This window comes from Coffea arabica, chromosome 5e, assembly GCF_036785885.1.
Source record: "Coffea arabica cultivar ET-39 chromosome 5e, Coffea Arabica ET-39 HiFi, whole genome shotgun sequence".
NCBI classification, from domain to species: Eukaryota; Viridiplantae; Streptophyta; class Magnoliopsida; order Gentianales; family Rubiaceae; genus Coffea; species Coffea arabica.
This window is the reverse complement of record NC_092318.1, coordinates 47,291,583-47,312,569: the sequence shown is the minus strand read 5'-3', so window position 1 is coordinate 47,312,569 and position 20,987 is coordinate 47,291,583. Positions and strand designations below refer to the sequence as shown.

The 20,987-nt window shown below is 35.6% G+C and overlaps 2 protein-coding genes and 1 long non-coding RNA gene across 3 annotated transcripts; 2 read left to right on the top strand and 1 right to left on the bottom strand.

The window, feature by feature from the left end:
* Positions 1-1,116: 1,116 nt before the first annotated feature.
* On the bottom strand, positions 1,117-4,993 carry LOC113687990 (uncharacterized). The gene is made up of 3 exons (XM_027205567.2): positions 4,691-4,993; positions 3,478-3,768; positions 1,117-2,507 (listed from the first exon to the last, which is right to left on the bottom strand). The coding sequence occupies exons 1-3, from the start codon at positions 4,850-4,852 to the stop codon at positions 1,341-1,343; spliced, it is 1,620 nt and encodes a 539-aa protein (XP_027061368.1). The 5' UTR covers positions 4,853-4,993; the 3' UTR covers positions 1,117-1,340.
* A 3,098-nt stretch (positions 4,994-8,091) lies between these two features.
* LOC113743312 (DNA-directed RNA polymerase II subunit RPB2-like) lies at positions 8,092-14,929 on the top strand. The gene is made up of 25 exons (XM_027271294.1): positions 8,092-8,367; positions 9,417-9,638; positions 9,708-9,998; positions 10,097-10,294; positions 10,448-10,512; positions 10,588-10,674; positions 10,759-10,879; positions 10,957-11,001; positions 11,079-11,216; positions 11,298-11,370; positions 11,480-11,556; positions 11,636-11,743; positions 11,832-11,948; positions 12,059-12,214; positions 12,287-12,391; positions 12,511-12,636; positions 12,751-12,828; positions 12,965-13,060; positions 13,149-13,264; positions 13,345-13,414; positions 13,500-13,553; positions 13,650-13,793; positions 13,880-14,179; positions 14,260-14,682; positions 14,810-14,929. Exons 1-25 carry the CDS (start codon positions 8,092-8,094, stop codon positions 14,927-14,929), a joined length of 3,606 nt encoding a protein of 1,201 aa, XP_027127095.1.
* A 5,096-nt stretch (positions 14,930-20,025) lies between these two features.
* LOC140006308 (uncharacterized) lies at positions 20,026-20,678 on the top strand. The gene is made up of 3 exons (XR_011813945.1): positions 20,026-20,111; positions 20,251-20,359; positions 20,615-20,678. It is a non-coding gene; the product is annotated as an uncharacterized lncRNA (long non-coding RNA).
* Positions 20,679-20,987: the final 309 nt, after the last annotated feature.

Sequence of the window (20,987 nt, the reverse complement as noted above, 5' to 3'; positions counted from 1 at the left end):
CATATTAGTTGATTTTGCATTTAAAGAGAAGATACTTTGTAAAATCTCAAAAAAAAAAAAAAAAAAAGGTTTGTAAAAGCTCAAATTGTAACATTTGCAGATAACATAATAGAGAGTTTCGTCACATACTTATAAAACCAAAATGACTGAAAAAATTGTTAAGTCAAAGGGGGCAGAGACGAAGAAGTCATGTAAACCGTGTGATCCGACAATTTCAGATCAGACCAAATCATTCCTCTTACGTTACACATATGCTTTGATCAAATGCGCGTTTCATTCTTCCATTTACACCGGGATTCAGTTTTACTTAAAGGGAAGGCTTTTCCGATGGACTTGTTCAATAAAGATGAGGCAAGTGGTCATCAAATGCAGCCTCAATTAACTTGCTAATTAAGATTAAGAAAAAGCTTGATACATGTTTCTTTAGTTGATAATCGGTATATCAGGATGATGGGGTCTGAAAAACATCCAGGAGTATTATCTACAATGCCCTGTTCGGTTGATGATTGGTATATCAAGTTGCAAGCGTTTTTGACTTTAACTCTGCTTATAGACAAAGAACTGTACAACTGATGCAGTAGAAAGTCCACGTCCTATTCAGCTTCTTAACTTCGTAGACTTTGAGGGATTCGCCATTTTAAAAGACAAACGATCATTTTACCGTTAATTAGAAGCATCCGAGCCTCATTAACTACTTGCAAGTTATGACTTGATCGTAGAAGCTAAAGAAAAATTGGTACGGACAATTGACAGCGAAGTTGCACATTCAATTGCTCATGAGGCCCATTCTGGAACAGAAGAAATAAACGCTAAAGAAGCTTCGAGATAGCATAGCAGGAGGAGAAATCGACACAAAGAAGGATGCCGAACAAAATCATCATGAGAAACAGTAAGCATAATTATGTTTCCAGCGCCACAAGATTCAACATTGGAGTAATCATATTGAGACGGAGAAGAATTATTAATAATGTAATTTATTTGGGAACATTCCCTCGAATCCATTACTGTGACAACTTGTTTTGGGCCTTCAGTTTCCGTAAACCCAGGATAAAGAGAAGGAACGAAGCGGGCACCAAAAAAAAAAAAAAACATTAAAAAGGGATCTAAAACAGGGAGTTTCCAAACGAGTGTTTCCCATTGCAATAATACTGCAAGCGTGATACATTACCACCAAATAAAACAAAAAGGTCAGTAAAGAGATGACAAACAAATACAACGCACCTCTTCGATCCCTATACATACTTGTAGCATTGTCGGAATGACATGATCCTTTATTAAAAGCAAGATGGAAGCTACTCAGTTGTCAGCATAGCTGCAACTGGAGGGGTTGGGTTACGTGCTTACCCAGACCATCCCCTCTGAGGACCCCCAGCAGAGTGTCCATTCAATCTGTCCAGCACGGCATTAAAATCAACAGGCTGGCCGCTCTCCTCTAGCCTTTGTATGGCACTCACAACATGATCCCCCCTGTAACCCATGCTCACCACTTTCTCAATCAAATCACCGTAAGGATGGTTGCGAACAAACTGTGGGGGACGAACAACTAGATTTGAGCCTGTGTTAGGCTGTAAGTTCTGGGGAGGCATTGTAGTAGGAGGATAAGGACTCTGTGGAAAGTGAGGCTGTTGAGCTGGATGATGTGGTCTTCCTGCTTCATCATACATTACATACGTGTTACCAGGTGAAAGTGTTGGATGTGGCCCGCTAGCTGCATACCCATCAGCTGGAGAGGCATAAGTAGCCTTGAGATGCTGGGGTTGAGGTTGTGGTTGAACCGGCCTTGCAGCCCCACCATACCCATAAGGAACTGTTTCTGCACGGACAGGACCTGGTTGTGAAATTCCAGAAAACGGTACTTGCATTGGCATGCTGTTAGGCAATGTCTCTGGAGGAGGAGGATTTGCTTGATTAGGTAAATAAGAGGAGTAAACAGGAGGAGATGAAGGTCTAATCTGAGGCTGTACAGATTGCTGTGGCAGTGGCTGAACCTGCTGAGGCAACTGCTGGGGCCACTGGGGCTGGTATGAAGGTATAGGCTGTACCTGTGGTGTCTGATTTACTTGAGACTGGGCTGGCTGTGGTGCCACCCTAGAAACATCTTGCAATTGGGGAGCTCTATAATGTGAATCAGGTGGGAGATATTGACCCTGAGATGGTTGGGAGGCTGCAGCAGGGACATTTGGCAGCTGATGTGGTGGTAAATAATAAGCCTGTGCCTGTGGCACGCTTTGAGACGGCATTGGAGGTGGGGGTGCCACTGGAGGCGGCTGCTGCTGCTGTGGCTGTGGGAACTGATGGGGAAGTGCAAGTGCTAATTGCTGGCCATGCGAATCTGATGAATTCTCACTCTTTTTAGCATCAGAAGCTGGCGCACTAACTCTCTCCTCCTTCTGTGGCAAATTGCTTGCTGACGAAGATTCTTTCTGAGCAAGGTGAAGCTTGGCTAGTTCCTTCTGAGCTTCAGCAAGCTCCTGTTTATCTCTTAGGATTTGAACTGACCTATGTACCTGCCCCAAGAATACAGAAGGATGGGTCAAATCAAGCCATTGTTTCATTTGGGATGCTAAAACAACCAGGAAATCAGGCCAAAAGCAGGAATCCAAAGAAAGTAGCAGAATAAAAATCTAAATCAAAGATCAGTTATTTGGTATTCTACAATTGCAGGAAATAACTTAACCTTGTCCTGAGGAAATAGAAAGCAGATACATTAGGCTAGAACAAGTGCTTAAGAATCACTAAAAGAGTTTAGGTACATAACAGCACCACAAGTACTCGGTCAGTAGTTTCAGGCATTAAGAGGGCTGGAAATCAATTATCCCTATTACATGGATGTCTGTGGTAAAGCTGCTTTTCATGTTGCATATATTGATGCATTTCCTAAGAAAAGCCAACATATTCCTTTTATTTTATTTTTTAGGGCAAGTTGGAGGGCTTGAGCGGGGGATCCCTCACTTACACTGCCTACCCCAACCCATAGCTCTTCCCCCCCCCCCTCCCAAAAAAAAAACACTTCCCCACCCAAGAAATATATATATTCCATTTGATTACCCATTTAACCATTAACTTTTGCACTATGTCTCGAATACTATACATACACAAACCTATTGGAAGGTTCACTGATTCTTATTAGTACCACATTTCCTCTTGTTTGAATTCACTTTTTGTCCACTCAACAGTGCATAGACAGAGGAGGTAAAAATAAATCTCTCAATGTCCTTTAGCTTAAGCTTCGAATTGTAGCAAAAAAGTTAGCAGAGACCAACAAATATTTGCGTTATCTAATTTTTAAATATTTCTCTTTCTCCTGTCTATCTCCCCTTCCGCTAAAAACAAACTATGATAGATAATATATAACCCAGTCAAAATATTTCTTCCCTCCTGCAATCTCAACAAATTCTGCATATAACCAACTTAAGCACAGCACTGTTTACTGCACTCAATAACGCTAAGTATATGCAATAAAACTAGGAAACACACCTCTTGGAGATGTTTCTCAAGTGATTTGAGCTTTGTCTCTGCTTCTGTGTGATCACCACCTAATTCAGAACGCATCTCTGCAATGGTTTTATCCAAGTTATAGCAATACAACTCCAGCTGGGACAGACGTGAACTAATACCCTCAAGAAAACGCATGAGATTGTCTGCATATTTCTTCATGGTCCTCTCGACAGTCGCAATCACATCTTGATTAAACGAAGATTCTTCTGGTGGACTGTAAGATGCAGCAGGAAAAACTGATGATCTTGCCATTCTATTTTTGTGGAACTCCTGCTCAACAAAAAGCAAAATCCCTATTATTAAGCTGCTAGATTTCAGTGAAATTACATCAATGAAAAATGTGATGGTACCCACTGAATTCACCTGAGGTCACTGGTCAGGTAAAAAACGAAAACTTGGAAGGATATACAATGGCAACAAAAAGCAGGACCAATTAAGAGCTAACACTAAAGACTAACAATCCTCAAAACAAAGACTACAGTGTTAAAACATGAGAGGACTTTTTTTTTGCATCTCATAACACAAATAAACGAATAAAAACAAAATTATGAATATTGTGCGACTCCATATTCTGCAACAACCAAGAGCAAAAATACTGAACAAACAATTCTAATTTATTTTAAGTATTAGCTCCATCAGTCAATACTTTTACTAACATCAAATGCACGCTATCTTAAATTTCCAGCAATTCCAACCATTTAACCGAGAATTGCAGCAGGACCAAAGAGGGATTGCTAAATTCTAAGTTGATGAACTTAATAGAAACTTTACTAGAGCTTGTCCAATGGACCAAAGTTCTACCATTTAGCAAAACGAATATTTTGTTGACATAGTTTACACTCATCTCTTTAAGCAAATAACTAGAAAGCTATGAATTTCATAGCAGCCGGGTTTCAGACGTCAAATTATCAATTCTCATCCATTTATCCGTGAAATGCTCAATCACAACGACCATCGAACTGATAAACCAAAAAGTCTAGGTCTTGATTCCAAAACAAAGAAGAAAAAAAAATTCCATTTTCCGCCAATTAAACCATCGATTATCAATCAAAACACAAAAATCCCCAAACCCTAACAACAGAATCCATCATAAAATACCAAAAAACCCCAAAACTCACACAAAGACTTAACACCCAGTCCAAAACCCTAAAACCAAAACTAAATCCAAACCCAAAACAAAATCAGAATCAACCTTAGCCGAAGTAGCTCCGATAGCCGGGTCGGAGTGGCTAGTCCCATTCGAACCATCCTGATTGCCATAATCTTCATACGGGCCGCACAAGATATCATCCGACGCAAAATTGTACGCCTTGGAGCCCGAGTTGCTAGGCCGACCCGCCGATCCAGATGCCATAGTCGAATTTCAGCAATCACAAATTAAATCGATTTCTCGAGTTGTCGGGTATTTTTCGATATAAATAGATAAGCTTTGGATGGGGGTTGCTTAGCTTGTTCGCAAAGTAGCAGAGTAGTCGAAGAAAAATATTAAAAGTTTGGGACCGTTTGGTCTTTCTCCTTTTCTTTGTGTGTGTGAATGTGCGTGTGGATGGAGGCGTTTAGTGCGTGAAAACGTTTTTAAAGTGAGAATCGTGGGTGAAAGGATAAGGAAAAGAATGGGAAGCCACCGACTTTTGATGATTGTACATGATAATTTGCTGACTGAGGATGAGGGGAGGATTGAATTTTTAAGGGTTAAATAACAGGCCTGTCAATCGGGGCTAATGAGCCGGGCTTTCATAAGTTCAAACTCAACTCATTTAATTTGGAACATTTTTTGGTTTCGGGCTATGAGTTTCGGGTTTATAAATGTGAAGGTCATACTCAACTCACATAATGTTCGAGTTGTGAGCCTTAATCGGGTTTAGCCCAAACTCACTTATTACTCCTTAATTTTCTTAATATAATTACTATAACTATTAAGTTGTGAAACTAATTTAACATTTACAAGACTATAATATTAAAACTAAACATGAACAAATAATAGTTCTTAAAAAGTATATAAACCAAAACTTTTTCAATAATATTTATATTTAATTCGTTCAAAATACATGAAAAATAATAATAAAACATGCGATCATAAGCCAATACATCTTTAAAAGTTAAACTTTTTTTTTATAATCTTGTGATTTGAATCCAAACATACTTGATGATTTGTGTTTGTAGATCAAAAAGAAATCAACCAACATTATGCCAATACAAAAATTTATTCAACCAATAAGAAAAGTTACAGATTCAGTTATGCATAACTAATATTGGCTCTCAAGAAATCTCATGGAAGAGTCTTTAGATGTATTTTTATATTTTGTAATATATATATTTAGTATTTAATAATAATATATTTGGGTATATAATTATACATAATATCAAAATATAAATATTATATATATAATTAAAGGCCGGATCTATATCGGGTTTGAGCCTAATAGGGCCCACGCTCGGCTCATATTTAATTCGGGTTTAATTTTTAGGCTCAAGTTCAGACCGGCTCACTAAAATGTCGGGCTCATCGGGCTTTTTGTTGGGCCGAACGAGCAGAGCTCGGGCTGGCCCAGCCTCATTGACAGTCCTATTAATTAAGTGATAACTTTGATTAAAAAAAATAATCATGCCTCTAAACTATGAACCTTTTATAAAATTAAAGTGTCAATTTGTTTGGAACTAAATCTTGGAGAGTAGCTTTTAGGTTTCAAAAACAGATGTAGCAATGGCCTTTTGGTTACAATTTTATTTTTCCCTTTCTTTTCTTCTCTTCTTCCTTTATTTAATCTCTCTGGTTGTTCTAGTGGAAATGGTTAGTGAAAGAGTGGGTGATCTTAGTTTGAGCACTATCGAGCTTAGATTTCACTTTAATTGAGCTCGACTAATACAAAGTAATGACATTTAGAAATTTTTTTAAAAAAAAGGTTTTTCATCAATAATTATTATAAATAATAAAAGATATGTATATATTTAAAACTCGATTAAGCCTGATAACTTTCGGAGCATAGGATACTCTTTTAACAATTTTGGCAAGAGTTGAAGAACTTTTTGACCTAATTATATGCGAGTAAGTTGATTTGCTTGCAGTTATAATGGAGGTGAAAATTTGAAAACTTTTGGTTAGGTTATGATCTTATAGAGCACAACATTGAATTTTGCTATTGGTTTTGGTTGTCGTTTAATTGGGAGAGATACAATTTTAGCAATTTGTGGTTTCTTATGTTTCTTTGAAATGAAATTACTTCCACAATTTACAGTTTTAGAGTTTTGTAAATAGTGCCTAATTTGGCATGGCTTAAAATCAATTGAATTGACCATGCATGTAAGCAATATCTCTGTTAGAGAACATCAGATTTACTGCTTTGATCACTCATTCCACAAATTGCATTAGTTTTGGGCATGCAGAAGACTATTTCTTTGATACTTAAGAATTTGTCATAATTTTAATTGTTGGATAATTAACTGAATTTCTCCAGTTGCTAATGAAGAAGGCCACTTTCACAAAACTGAACACAATTACAAATTTTGTTCATAATGCATTAATGCTTGGGCCATTATCTCTGTATTCCTTAACCTTTAAATTTGCATTAATTGTTTATTTAAATTCGCATTAATTGTTCACTTTTTAATGCTTAAGCTAAATTCTAAAACCTCAATTTCTGTTATCATTGTGCCATTTTTAATCGTGCAATTGACTCTTATGTACCACTAATACTATGTCAATTACCGTTTTGAGATTTTATCAGTAATTGCTTTTGTGTCGCTTAAACTTTTTGTATGATTTATTATTTCATATTAATGCTATGTCTCAAAAAAGGCTAGAATTTCTATATATGAAGCAAATCGTGCTACAGAATTTTCAGCAACCTTGTTGATGATATTTGTTTGTTCTATTAGAAAAATGCTTTACCGCTCTTTTGGCCATTAATCCTTCTTTCCTTTCTATTTCGACCGATTTTTTCCTTATTATTATCCCTCTCTTTTTCTTCTTTTTTTTCCTGTTAACAAACTTAATATTACTTCTAAACTTTAAATTGTTTTTTGAGTCGAAATCATGTCAGCTTTTATTGAATTAGTCCAAATTGAGGTCGTTCTTTAATTCAAACATAATTTTTAAGATCAAATAAAAGAGTTGGTTCCAAGTCAACTTTAAAAGTTAACTTTAGTTAGTTGGCAAATCAAATTTGACAAAAATTTTTTAGAGCATCAAATAACTTCATTCATATTAATTTTTTATTCAATTAAATCAAAACTCCTTCTCAGAAAATAAAAAAATAAAGAATAAGAGGGGAAAAGTTGAAAAAAAAACAAAAAATAGGCCTTTAATAAATCTAGCAATTCCTGAACTTTTTCCTTTTCCATAAATAGTGTTTCCCGGATCTAAAGGCTTCCTCTCTCTTTTGCTAACTGTAACTCATTCCATCTCGGGTTCAAAACTGAACCCTATTCCTTGGGAACAATCAAATCCGTAATAACTTTGAACATAAATCATTGAGAATGACACTAATAAGATTATTTCACCAATGGAAAACACAATCTAAAAAACACAAAAGAAAAAGAAAACACTCATAAAAACATCTGCATGTTGACTAATTTTTCTTGTTGAAAGAAAAGATGTTTGGTGGAAACGATGAATTTATTGATCAAAATGTGAATAGTAATGATGGAAAAGAAGAATATGATATTGATGACTCAGATGAGATAACTCAAGAAGATGCATGGGCAGTGATCAGTGCATATTTTGAAGACAAGGGTTTGGTTAGACAACAGCTGGATTCATTCGACGAGTTCATACAAAACACCATGCAAGAAATTGTTGATGAATCTGCTGATATCGAAATCCGACCTGAGAGTCAGCATAACCCCGGCAGACAATCTGATTTTGTTGAGGTGTATTTTTTCCCTTTCTTTCTTTTTCTACAATTTGTAATATCACTCTCATTTAAGTGTTTAGTTTTTTTTGGTTGACGTTTTGTATGATTTTATAGTGGGAGCAAGCAAGCATTTATCATTGAAAAGTAAGTATACTGAGATGGCTTAGGTTGGAACATTAATAATGGTGTGATGGGTTGACATTTGTTATAGGCAACATGAGACAGTTGGAGGACATGATTTCTCCATTGGAATTTTGTTTGGTAGAGTATGAAACTAAAAATAAAAAAAAAGAAGAAAAATCTATAAGTTTTGTAGGATTGGCCGGGGAAAAGTACATGCTTGCATAATTATTGTGTTAGTGTCTAGCGTCTGTTATGTTGGCATCTACGTTGTTTTGAGCGATTAGAAGACTTAAATGTAGATATTTGGTGTTTTTTTGACTATCTAGAGCTACACTCAAAATATAAAAAATAGGTTTACTTGGAATATGTAATTGTATTTTGTTGATGGAAAAATGATCATAGTAACTAGTTTAATCTCATGTTATATTGCATCTTTGAATACAGAAAAATCTAAATCCTTTCTTCCGGTCACATCTATGAACTATACCATTTTTTTTGAAATAATTAAGGATGATAATGTATGAAAGCTGTTGTAATGGATGGTATTATAATTTGTGGTTTTCCATCTTTGATTTGAAATTTAATTTCCATTTCCCTTTTAAGGATATGATTAGCCAAACTATAGGATGTCGTAGAAACAAAAATTTTCCCCTTTCTTGTGTCGATAACAGGAACATCAAAGCTTACAGTAATATTTGTAGAAGAAACGCTATGAGCATTGCTTGTAGCAGATGCTTTTCGCAGCAGTTTCATTATTTAGAATGCTTGCCTCGATCTCTCCCCTTTCTGTTGTTCATGCATATGTGTGCATCTACAGTGAGTTCCAAGGGGTAGTAATTGTCACTAGATCATGATTATAGAAATCAAATGTCAAAGTTATACAATGCAAACAATATGGTCCTTGATCCTATGATTGATCACAAACTTTTGTGCTTTTGGCAGACTGTTTATAGGATAAGCTTTGGCCAAATATACCTGAGTAAGCCGATGATGACAGAATCAGATGGTGAGACTGCTACCTTATTTCCTAAGGCTGCAAGACTGAGGAACTTGACATACTCTTCACCACTATATGTGGATGTTACTAAAAGAGTCATAAGAAAAGGGCATGACTGTGAAGAAGTTACTGAGGCTCAGGAGTTTACCAAAGTTTTTATTGGGAAGGTATAAAATGCTTGATAAATAGAGGATTATACATTGACCATGTGTTTAATGGGTTTATCTACATCTCAGGTTCCAATCATGCTACGGTCAAGTTATTGTAGCTTGTTTCAGAAACCGGAGAAAGATTTAAATGAGCTTGGAGAGTGTCCATTTGATCAAGGAGGATACTTCATAATTAATGGGAGTGAAAAGGTCCTGATTGCACAAGAAAAGATGAGCACTAACCATGTTTATGTATTTAAGAAAAGGCAGCCAAATAAATATGCTTATGTAGCTGAAGTTCGGTCTATAGCTGAATCACAAAACAAGTCACCTAGTAGCATGTTTGTCAGGATGCTTTCTAGGACCAGTGCCAGAGGGGTAACCATAATTTCTTTACATATCATTTTAATCTATCATAGTTTGATCACCTTGTTTTGCTTTGATTCTTTATTGAAAGGGGCATAATTGCAATGCAGGGTTCGTCAGGGCAGTATATACGTGCTACCCTCCCATACATAAGAACAGAAATTCCCATAATAATCGTCTTTCGAGCATTAGGTTTTGTTGCTGACAAAGACATACTAGAGCACATTTGTTATGATTTTTCTGACATGCAAATGATGGAACTACTTCGGCCTTCCTTAGAAGAGGCATTTGTGATTCAAAATCAACAAGTACTTTGTCATTTTGCCATAGTTTTTGGTTTATTTTATCATTGAAGTGCTCTCATCTAGCTGTGCTGGCTAGAGCGACTTGTGCAGTTTACTTCTATTGTTTATGCTCTTAAATATGCCATTCATATATCTGTCGACTTATTGTGGTATTAGGTTGCACTTGACTACATTGGCAAAAGAGGTTCCACGGTGGGAGTCACGCGAGATAAAAGAATTAAGTGCGAATCTTGTTATTGCTTTATAGAGTTACTACTTCCTGTTAACTAAGATAAACTATTCCATTCGCTTTGTAGGTATGCCAAAGAAATCCTCCAGAGGGAAATGCTTCCACATGTTGGTACTGGGGAGTTCTGTGAAACTAAGAAAGCTTATTATTTTGGGTAAGTTGTGATATCCAAGGAGGGCACACTAATATATATGCCTATGATTGGGTACCAATACATGTTCCTTTGTCATAATACTAGATACATCATCCATCGGCTTTTACTTTGTGTCCTTGGCCGAAGACCTGAAGATGATAGGGATCACTATGCTAACAAGAGGCTGGACCTTGCTGGTCCTTTACTTGGAGGCTTATTTCGAATGGTCTGCTGCCTAAACTTTTCAAATTATTGGCAAGTTGCAAGAATTTTTGGTCTGTAACTTATGTGAAAATGGTGCAGCTCTTCAGAAAGTTAACAAGGGATGTCAGATCCTATATTCAAAAGGTTCTGTTGCTTCTACTTTTCTCCACTCTATAGCATTGCTCGTAATGTGAATGAATATCTTTGCATCTATGAACCAGTGTGTTGATAATGGAAAGGATGTAAATCTTCAATTTGCAATCAAAGCAAAAACAATCACAAGTGGACTCAAGTACTCTCTTGCTACTGGGAACTGGGGGCAAGCAAATGCAGCTGGTACAAGAGCAGGAGTTTCTCAGGTGGAAATTTTACACATGATGTTGCACCTACTTCTATTTTTCTGATTGTTCTTTGAGAAAATAATGTGTATCATGGCATAGGTATTAAATCGCTTGACATACGCATCAACTCTATCCCATTTGAGGAGACTGAACTCACCAATTGGAAGAGAGGGTACAAGTTTTTATAGCATGTTATTCTTCAAAACTTTTTGGTCCTTAGTATGTTTCATAATCGTCTTATGTGATAAGACATATTTCTACTTTCATATTGATGTGTATAGGAAAATTGGCAAAACCCAGACAGTTGCATAACTCTCACTGGGGAATGATGTGTCCTGCAGAAACACCTGAAGGACAAGTAATTTTTTGTCAACTTAAGATGCTTTATCTAACATTTTGGAATCATAGCAGTTAAGAACTTATTTCTGTCGTATTAGGCCTGTGGACTAGTAAAGAACCTTGCACTCATGGTATACATAACAGTAGGATCAGCAGCAAATCCTATTCTAGAGTTTTTGGAGGAATGGAGCACAGAGAATTTTGAGGTGGGAAATGCTTCAAAAGTTGCGGAGCCAAAATCATTTGCTACCATGCTTTTGTAGTCAAGCTCATTGAGAATTGCATAATGTGTAGGAAATTTCTCCAGCGGTTATTCCTCAAGCCACCAAAATTTTTGTAAATGGTTGTTGGGTTGGCATTCACCGGAATCCTGAGCTGTTAGTAAGGACTTTAAGACAATTGAGAAGACAGGTCTGACATCCTTACTACTTCGATGTTATCTTCAACTTGTATACAAGTGTGGTGAGATCTGCTTAAGTAGATGTAGATAAGTTCACTGGAAACTGTCCTTTCATTTACAGGTTGATGTTAACACTGAAGTTGGAGTTATCCGTGATATACACTTAAAAGAACTTCGACTGTATACAGACTATGGTCGCTGTAGTCGGCCATTGTTCATTGTGGAGAAACAAAGATTACTCATAAAGAAAAAGGATATCCTAGCCTTGCAGCAAAGAGTAAGTAGCATGATGGGTTTAACCCAAATCCCAATTCCTAGATGCTCTCTGGCTTGCTAATTCTTCTGTCAGGAATACACCGAGGAATTTGGTTGGCATGATCTCATTGCAAAAGGATACATTGAGTATGTTGATACAGAAGAAGAGGAGACCACAATGATTTCAATGACAATAAATGTAAATATTCAACGAGTTTCTTCATCTAAAATCTATACATCTATAAGTTTTCTTTTCCTGGTTGGCAACATGATTAGTGCAATTCCACAATTTGTTGACTTGCCCACTATCATGCTTAGGATCTCATGAATTCAAGACTCCACCCAGATGAGGCTTATTCTGAAACCTACACGCACTGCGAAATTCATCCTTCACTCATATTGGGAGTTTGTGCTTCAATCATTCCCTTTCCAGATCATAACCAGGTTACTTTTTTCATCCCTTGAGTTGCTTCATTAACTTTGTTGATGCAAAGTAATATTTCTTTTTTCTTTACTTTTTCCACTTTTGTTGTCTCTCATAGTAATTATATGATGCAGTCCCCTCGTAATACTTACCAATCAGCAATGGGAAAGCAAGCAATGGGCATATATGTTACAAATTACCAGTTAAGAATGGTAACATTACTCTTTTTGGCTTCTTTTAACCTCTTCTATTGGATAATTTTTTCGTTTAAGTATCTATGAACTTGACAATTTTGTTTGCAGACTGTATTTTTTATTCAATTTTTTCGTCTTGCTTTCTCATATACAGGATACACTGGGGTATGTTCTTTATTACCCTCAGAAGCCTCTGGTTACCACTCGAGCAATGGAGCATTTGCATTTTAGGCAACTGCCTGCTGGAATTGTACATGAATTATTGCTTTTATGCCTTTTCTTTTTTAATGGATTTGGTTCTAATTACTTAAACTCTTTCCTTTCTGTTGATTTTGAAGAATGCCATTGTTGCCATTGCTTGTTATTCTGGATACAATCAAGAGGACTCCGTAATTATGAATCAATCCTCAATTGACCGTGGATTTTTTCGCTCTCTTTCCTTCCGTTCATATAGGTAATTTCATAGTGAATTCATCTCTGAATCTTTTTGTAATTCCTCTAAATAACGTTAATCTATCCATTCCCTCTCAATAGGGATGAGGAGAAAAAGATGGGAACACTCGTGAAGGAGGAGTTTGGATGTCCAAACAGGGAAAATACGATGGTTGAAACTTTTTCCAAATGCTGCTTATTTTTGCCTTTTCATTAACACGGTCTTTTATTTTAGTCATTCTCCCTTCTTTCTTCAGGGGATGCGTCATGGATCTTATGATAAACTAGATGATGATGGCTTTGCACCTCCTGTAAGTATGATTTGACATTACAGAACTATATACTGCTACAGGTTGGAACATTGCGAATGTGTGTTGTGATCTTCATCTGCTTCATACTTATCCCAGGGCACAAGAGTCTCAGGTGATGATGTAATTATTGGAAAGACTACATCTGTTTCTCAAGAAGAAGCCCAAGGGCTCGCCTTGAGGTATACCCGACGTGATCATAGTACAAGTCTGCGCCATAGTGAGAGCGGGATTGTGGATCAGGTGAAGCTGTTTGGTTTTCTTTGCTGCTTGCTCGAGTATTTCATTGTTATATATTTCCTTAGTTCTTTTTTGTTAATTTCTAATAGGTGCTCTTAACCACGAATGCTGATGGATTGAGGTTTGTTAAAATTCGGATGAGATCAGTTCGAATACCTCAAATTGGAGACAAATTCAGTAGTAGGCATGGACAAAAGGGTACAGTAGGAATGACTTATACACAAGAAGATATGCCATGGACAATTGAAGGCATTTGCCCAGATATCATTGTGAACCCGCATGCCATTCCCTCTCGCATGACCATTGGTCAGCTGATTGAATGCATTATGGGCAAAGTGGCTGCTCATATGGGAAAGGAAGGGGATGCTACTCCATTTACTGATGTCACGGTAATCATACAGATGCTTTGATAGGTCTCTATTCAATAGTTTCTTAAACTGTAAATCTTATATATATGCCACATTTTCAGGTGGATAATATCAGCAAAGCTCTTCATAAATGTGGATATCAAATGCGGGGCTTTGAGCGAGTATACAACGGGCACACAGGTCGCATAATGGGTGATCTGATATTCCTGGGACCAACTTACTACCAGAGATTGAAGCACATGGTGGATGATAAAATCCACTCTCGTGGTCGAGGTCCTGTTCAAATTCTTACAAGGCAGCCAGCTGAGGGTAGATCGCGCGATGGAGGTTTAAGATTTGGGGAGATGGAACGTGACTGCATGATAGCTCATGGCGCTGCACACTTCCTTAAAGAGAGGTTATTTGACCAGAGCGATGCATACAGGGTTCATGTCTGTGAGTACTGTGGTTTGATTGCACTTGCTTGTTTCAAGAAGAGTTCATTCGAGTGCAGAAGTTGCAAGAATAAAACTGATATTGTTCAGGTAAAAAATATTTTCTTTCTGAATCTTTTACTATTAACAAGAGCGTACAGCACACAATCATTCTCGCATACAATCAGACTTTTTCCTTGAAAAGTTTTTTTGTTAATTCATTACCTCGTCCATTCAGGTGTATTTACCTTACGCCTGTAAGCTTCTAATTCAAGAGCTCATGGCCATGGCGATTTCCCCAAGATTGTTGACGAAGGAAGTGAATTTGCTAAAAGAACAGAGCAAGAAAGGGGCCTAATGACAAAGGAAAGTCTGTTTTGTCATATCAGCCATGGTTGTCTGATGAATAAGGAAAGTCAGAATATCTACATTCATTGCCAGAGAACAAGACGGGTAGTTTTCACCAATATATTCAATAATATGATCAGGAACCAATCCAGAAGTTGCACCACCTTAATCCAGAAGTAGACTTTTTGCAGTAAATAATCTAAAAGTTTTACCATTTTCGGGTTGCAAAAAATTAGTATCACTTCTCTTCGGGGACAATCCCAACATAATTTGAACTAATTAAAGAAAGTCATGTATAATAGTGTCACCTGATTCAATTCGGGGACTAGGTCAATGAAACAATCTTTTATAATACATAACTTGTTTTCTACTAATAATGTCTTTTGCCTCATGTTATTAATTCCCAATCCCCCTTTTCTTCTGATCCTCATTTTGTTTTTTATTTATCAGTTTACGGCAAAAAATGCACAGGTATAGGGTGCCATGAATTTATTTTGGCATATTTGAATTTATTTTGGCACATTAATAGGTAGAACTTAGGAAACTTTGACATTTGAAAGAGAAATATTTCATTCGAAAAAAAGAAGGGGGAGAAAAAGAGCAAGCATGTCACTGTATTCTTATCAAGAGGCATTTACTTACTACAGGTATTACAAAATTTCTCAATTACATTTCCTTCTTGATTTCTTCCTTTATGCAGGTTGATGCTATTTCACTTGGACAAGATTGCATAAATCCTTTATGCACCAATTTTTTTGTTATCCAATCACTTACTTTTGGCATGTAAACAAATTCAAAGACAAAAATTTGAGAGGAAAACAATAAGAGTTAATGACACTTTGTCCCATGAAGAAAAAGAATATATGCCTTGACCCCTTAATGTAATGGATTTAGTATTTTGACACCCCCAAAGCATTACACACACACACACATATATATATATCACCATTTGTTGCAATGGGTTTAGAATAAGGGTAAATGGATCGTTTTGGCACCATTTGTTGTCATACAAGGCGTAATATTAGTATTCGTATGTTTGGATTTCTTGTATTTTATTATTGTTAGTTATTCTTTTTAACTATGTTTTTGATTAAAGAATAGAACAATCAGGATCCCAACCCTTATAACTGCTTGCTTAATCCCAGAAATTTGCAACAACAGTAACTAATAATTTGCTGGGGAAACGTTATTGGCACTTCTAAAATAACATTTAGTATTCTATCATGTCTTTATAAGTATAAAGAGAGGATATTTTAAAAGTGCTAATATTATTTTCCTAATTTGCTAAACAAGAAAAAGAAAAAGGGCGAACCTCGATTGCATGATAGGAAAAGGAAAAAAAGAAAGAAAAAAGAGAAGTAAAAAAGAATGGAACAATCAGAACAAAAGTTTGAATAGGAACATTACACATCATTCTTACAATCCTCTAATACCATAGGAACATCAAATGAGGATTCAAGAACGATTATTACAAACTTACTTCTCAGTGGAAGTGATTTGAATCAAGTGGTGGACACATACTCCAGCAAGGTATAGAGACGCAACAGCCAAAAGAACTACCATGAACGCTACAACGGAACTTTTGGCTTTAGGAATTTGGGAGGAGATAGTATATGTATATATATATATATATATATATATATATATATGTATATGTATGTAATTAAAATAAGGTGGTTATATGTGACAGTTTCATTGAGGAAAGATTTAGGTAGTCCTTATTAATAAATAAAGTTAAGTACTAAAAAAAACTCTTTGATTATTATGAACAAGATGAAAGGTAACAAATGATACTAGGCCTGGTACAAAAACGAAACGACAATTCTCTAGCCTTCCATCCAATAATTGCTTCATCATAGATTTTCTTCAATGTTCGAGTTCATCAAATTAGCAGCAAAACAGAAGAGATTCAGATTCCTCACAGCCAAACAAGCAGGTAGTATGTTCCAAGATTTTTCATTTTATGTTCTTTTGCTCAACCAATATCTCAGGTCAGGGGATTTAAAATTTGCACCTTGAGCTTGGTAACTGGAAATAGCAACATTTTAGTTCCTACTAATACATTTTTATTGAGACTTTTTTTTTCTTTGGGCTTTTATTTGTCATCTTGCTTGTCAATAGCAGCAGGGGAAATTTTTCTATTTTAAAATGTGATGTGGCCACACTTTTACGAGGACATTACAACTTACAAAGAGTCGGATTGGCGCAGCCTCTTGCATTTGTGCTTGCTAGTCTCTAATATTTTGATTCGGTTTTGGATAGGTTGATTTAGTTAGACAGGTAAACCTTTTATTTTACTCTATTTTTTTTTTTGCCTTTTTTGCTTTAAATACCAAGAACACCTACACGGTTTAGCAAATAGTTTACTTTTTTTTTAAAAATAATTTGAGAACCTACAATTTAGCACCTCCTAGTTTGTAAATTTTTTGAAATATCAGATGAAAATCGTCAAAACTAACATCGGCAAGTGAAATGTAATAAATTAAATATCAAAAAATTTCTTGTGGTGTAGAAAATGTTAAATTTACTTCGTAAAATTTGGAAACCTATAATCTAGTCTTTCATAATTTGTGAGTTTTTGAAATCACCACGAAAATAGTCAAAACTAACTAGGTTTGTAAGAAACGCAACGCTAGTACAGGACTCAATCTTATATAGATTTTGATTTTCTTCTTAAATGACATTAGCCATTAGGCGACCATTTCTTTATCAGCGTAGTTTCGGGGGATGAGTAGATAAAAAGTTTATTAGATTTGAGAGGTCTTTGTAATGATTATGACATATTATGCCCTACTATATATCTAAATTTTAATAAAACAGAAAGTCAGGGATAAGAACTTTTATCTGGCAGTCCCGAAACCTAACATATGCCATCAGGGCAATCATTTTCTGTTTTTGAAAGATGAGTAGAGAAAAAAAATTCCTTTACGACCATTGCTAATAAATTCAAATTGTACAAAAATTTGCAATATCACCGTGTAAAAATTGTAATATTATTACAGTTAACTATAGCCGAATTACTACTATTTTTGAAGATGGATGGAGGACATTAACCGCCTAGTTTTTCCAAGCCCAGCTCAGTTGATGAATGCCCTCATTTTCTTTTTCACAAAAACCTTAAGACCAACTCCACTTTGTACCTTAAACTTGTAACACCTTTTTACTTTATACCTTAAATTTCATTAAATTTATCGTGGATTTGCTGGTCCTGAAAATGTTCACTGTGCAGGCTACATGCACCTCCAATTTTGGCCAACTGCTACTGCACTTGCCTGGTTGCAAATTGTCTCTCTGTATTTTTTTTCTACTTTTCTATTCTTCTCACTCAATCAAATCTTAACTCTTATAACGTTTGCCAAAGTAGGGTGTAGTAGAAGTCTGTCTCCAAGTAACACGAGCTATTTCCAATGATTCTCTTTAAATTATTTCTTTTGTTGATGATTTTCTTTAGGAAATCTGCTCCTCGCTTCTGTATAGAGAGTCTCTTACTAATACTTTGATTGATTATTATTACTGATATTTCTAGTTCATAATCCTATTTTGTGATTTAACTCGACAATTTGGAGAGTTGGTGATGAAATAAGACTATGATTTAGCTTCACATATTGGAAAATTTTTGATGAAATAAGACTATGATTTAATTTGGTAAATGAAGATTTTGATTTTTCTACTAGAGTGCCCCCGGAGCACTCATTAAAACATTTAAATTATACTTAATTTACCATGTGTATGCACATACTTGTAATTAATTGCCCCTTGCACTTAATTTTTTTTTGAATTAGTTTCATTCTTGTAAAAAAAAAAATAACACTTTAAAACATTGACTAGGAAAGCTCGCTAGAAAAACCCATGAAAATTTACCGTTGAGGTAGTTTTTATCATGGATTTGCTGTTATTTAGCACTTGCATTAAATTGCAAAGGTAGAAGTGAAAGTTAATCTTGCAAAGCTCACTATTATTCTTCTTATCTAGTTTAAATTCAATGATCTTGAAAATCTTGGACTCTCACTCTTCAACATTTTGGTGACTAGATGGTTATGCCCTTTCCTCAAAAAAGCATTTGCTTTCCACGAACTCTTTTCCGTTATCTTAATTTAGGGATAATTTCAAAAACCTATCCTGAGATTTTTGACAATTTCATTGGCCTTCTTTTAAATTTTAAAAATATCACAAACGTCTCCTAATTCATAAATTTTTGTAATATGTCAGTCCAAATCAGAAAAAGTGAAAATAAAATATCAGTTTTAGGATAGAAAATAGATTTTAAAACTTCTAGCATCGTTAATTTTCTTAAACTATTATCTTTGACTTAATTACAAATTACCCCCTTAAATTAGAGTTTGGTAGCAATCTATTCCATGTATCAAGAAATACATGCATGTCTCTCTAATGGCCAACATTCAAAAACATTGGTCAACTTTCAACGTATAAAGGCTATAAAAAGATAATTATGCCCTCAAATTGTTAATTCTTTTCCTACTCTTGTGTTGTTAAATACTTGCAATACTTGCACTTTTTTCATATTTTTTCTTTCTTTCTTCTTCATCCTAATAAAAATTTCTTTTCATGATATATATACTCTCATTTTCTTTTGAAAGGTAACTCCTACTTTTATTAACAACCCATTATTATGTGTTAATTTTGCATGAAATATATATTAAAACTTTAGTAAAAATATTTCACTTACACATTTTTTTAATTACATATCAAACAAGAAAATGACAATGAGTGCATTAATGTTAATAAAATATTAAAAATTGGTTGTACCAAGGAAGGAAGACGAAAAAGGATAAAGTAGTGACAAAGAAGGATTCGCGTGACTATTTTGTTATGAATTTGTTGCTCATAACCTATTCGATAAAATGTCAAGTAGATAACCGAGAAACTGGTGAATCTTAGAAAAGTGATTACAAATAAATCTCATGTGACCAGATACTTCGTGTTTAAGAGTCTTAAAAGGATACATGTTGACAGGCCAGTGAAAGAGAGAAGCCTAGTTTATTCAATTTGAATTAATTCACTTGATTTAACTGAAGAATCTTTGCTAACTAGTACTCGAATTGAGCACTGTTGTCTTTACAGAAAGCGCCTCATGAAGGATACATGTTGGCTTCAAAAATGATAAGTGAAGGCCGAGGGTCAGAGCTAATGCCCAGGGAAGCAAATCCAAATGTCCCTATGACCGCCTATAGGTGACTAAATACATATGTTAACTCGTTATTGGCCTATGGTTATCGATAAAACTGTTATTGGCTTATGGTTACCAATAAAGATATGTTTGAATAGGGTCATCTTTACCTAAATGACACCAAATGGCAACATGTCTTGTAGATATCATTCGCTTTGTGCATATAATTGTGATGATGACTTGTTTAGCTCTGACTTAAGTGAGGACCAGCTGAGGCAGAGACTTGGACACATGTCCCACACACCTTGTCAGGTAGGAAATTGCAGTACATAGTTATGTCCAATATCTGTAATTTTTTCCATCGCATTTGATAGACCAAAGGCTATATTTCTAGCATGACATGATTTCCAGTAGGTTGAATTGCTTGAACGCAAACTGAATTTACACCTGCAAATTTCATTTACACGGCTACTCTGTGCCTGTGATCACCATTTATTGGTTGTGATGTGATTATACAAGATGCTTTGTAATGGTCTAGAGTGCCATTCTAATATTCGTGTTTTGCAGATCATATTTTCCATGGCTGATGAATATGTACCAGAGTATGTTGACAAGAAAGCGCTTGGTGAGAAGTAAGACTTGTAATCTGATCAAAGTTTTTAATCGTGTGTCTAATATTTGTTAGATATGATAAACATGCTTTAACTTGTTTCACCTGACCTGTGTCATTATTTTGACCGTTATTTTTGTCTATATTTTCTTGTACATCTTCAGATTATGCAGAGCAATGGGTGGTGCAAAAAAGGTTGAAATTGAATAGGGAAACCATGCCCTATCCAATCGAGTTCAGGAAGTTGTCCAGGCAATAATAAACTTTTTCAAAAGAGAGGGATCCAAGGGATGGGATGACCCATGGAGTTAAATATCAACTTTTTTTTCC